The following is a 1,591-nucleotide window of genomic DNA, read 5'->3' on the forward strand; positions in this document are numbered from 1 at the left end:
TCAATGCTTGGTAATAGTTACATTGATGCCTAAATCTCCATTTTTTGCAAAAAGCTGTGCAATGCTGGCGTCAAAGGTAAGGCAGTCGCTCTTCATAAAAGCTGTCGCAATTCCCTCCTGAATAGACCGAGGAATTGCTTCCCAAGTCAATCGCCGTCTATGACCAGTTAGCTCAAGTTGGTAAGCAAAATTTTTAGCTTGCTCGGGTGTTCCTATCAGCTGTAGAATTGCTAAGAACCGCTCTTGACCATAGTAGTTTTCCTGTTTCTCCAAGACTACCATGAAGTGAAAGCCAAAACAGGACTGCATCATCACCCAGTGAACGACACCAGAAAGATTAATGTTTGTAGCAAGGAGAACTGTATCCTCCCCCTGTAGTGCTGTAAGGGGCTTATGCTTATGCATCAGATGGGGCACGACAGCATCCAAAGGGCCTTGCCATTTACAGGAAACACCGGGGTAGGGACAGGAATAAGGCCTAAACTCACAGAGCTCTTCGTGGTCTGCTTTTTCCATGGGCGGCAGAGTTATTCCACATCCAAAAGAGGCATATTTACAAGGGAAAAGTACCGAACTGGCCACTTTCTCCATAGCCAAGTTGCGAATGGATCCCAATGGGCCCCAGCAAGTTGGACAAGAAGTCAGTTTTGCGCGACAGTTGTTACAGACAAGATGGCCACGCCGACATTGAAGGATGGGTGGTAACACATAGTCAAAGCAGACTGGACACTCAAAAACACTTGCCAAGTCACTGTTGGATGCAGTTGTGTCAGTCAGGGCAGGCACGCTCTGGGATGGTGGACACTGTGAGGGACCAGCACGTAGTGCGCTGGCAGTCCGACGGCTCATTGCTGTGGGCGGAGAGCGGAGACGCACCTTGAACCTGGTCCTGGCTCAAACGCGGTCAGTCCCCAACTCCCCCTCACGCGGGCAGCGCCACCGCCTTTTGCCCGCACCCAGACAGAGCAGACACCCTGGGCCACCGCCGCTGCTGGAGAGCACGCTTTTCAACAGCCGCCGGGTTCCCCTCACTAACCGCCGCGGGCGCCGCCGTTTCCCGCGTTCTCGAGCCCGCCGCGCGCTCCCGTTAAATACCACACACCGCAGCCAAGGCCCTGAGGAGGTGCAATCCCTGGCGCGGCACTCTTGGCTGCTGTTTTATACAAGAATTATTTATCCAAATTCAGTAAGTGTTGTGATTGTCTCGTTAGACTTTTTGCCTCTCCCAGGGCCAATGTGGGTAAATTGTGTTTTACTAGAACATTATCCATTGCATCTGTGTTCAAATGTACAGAATTGAATAGAATTCATTTGAATAAAATAGGGCGGCACCTGTGGCTCAAAGGAGTAGAGCGCCGCCTGTGGCTCAAAGGACCACATAAAGGAGGTGGCGGGTTCAAACCCAGCCCAGGCCAAAAAAAAAAAAAAAAAAGCTGCAAAAAAGTTTTTTTTCCACTGCAGTTTTATTTTGTAACCCATTTATTTCTACTTCCACCTCTAACTATTTTTTTTTTGCCTTCATACTTTTTTAATTATGATGTGGCTTTCTGAATTTAATTTCAAATCATTTAATTTTATTTTTACTGTGTTT

General features: G+C 48.3%; 1 protein-coding gene across 1 annotated transcript; it reads right to left on the reverse strand.

Moving 5' to 3' along the window:
* On the reverse strand, nucleotides 1–940 carry LOC128576954 (E3 ubiquitin-protein ligase SIAH1-like). The gene has a single exon (XM_053579058.1). It carries the CDS (start codon nucleotides 847–849, stop codon nucleotides 1–3), a length of 849 nt encoding a protein of 282 aa, XP_053435033.1. The 5' UTR covers nucleotides 850–940.
* Between the last annotated feature and the right edge of the window lie 651 nt (nucleotides 941–1,591).

Source organism: Nycticebus coucang, chromosome X, assembly GCF_027406575.1.
Source record: "Nycticebus coucang isolate mNycCou1 chromosome X, mNycCou1.pri, whole genome shotgun sequence".
NCBI classification, from domain to species: domain Eukaryota; kingdom Metazoa; phylum Chordata; class Mammalia; order Primates; family Lorisidae; genus Nycticebus; species Nycticebus coucang.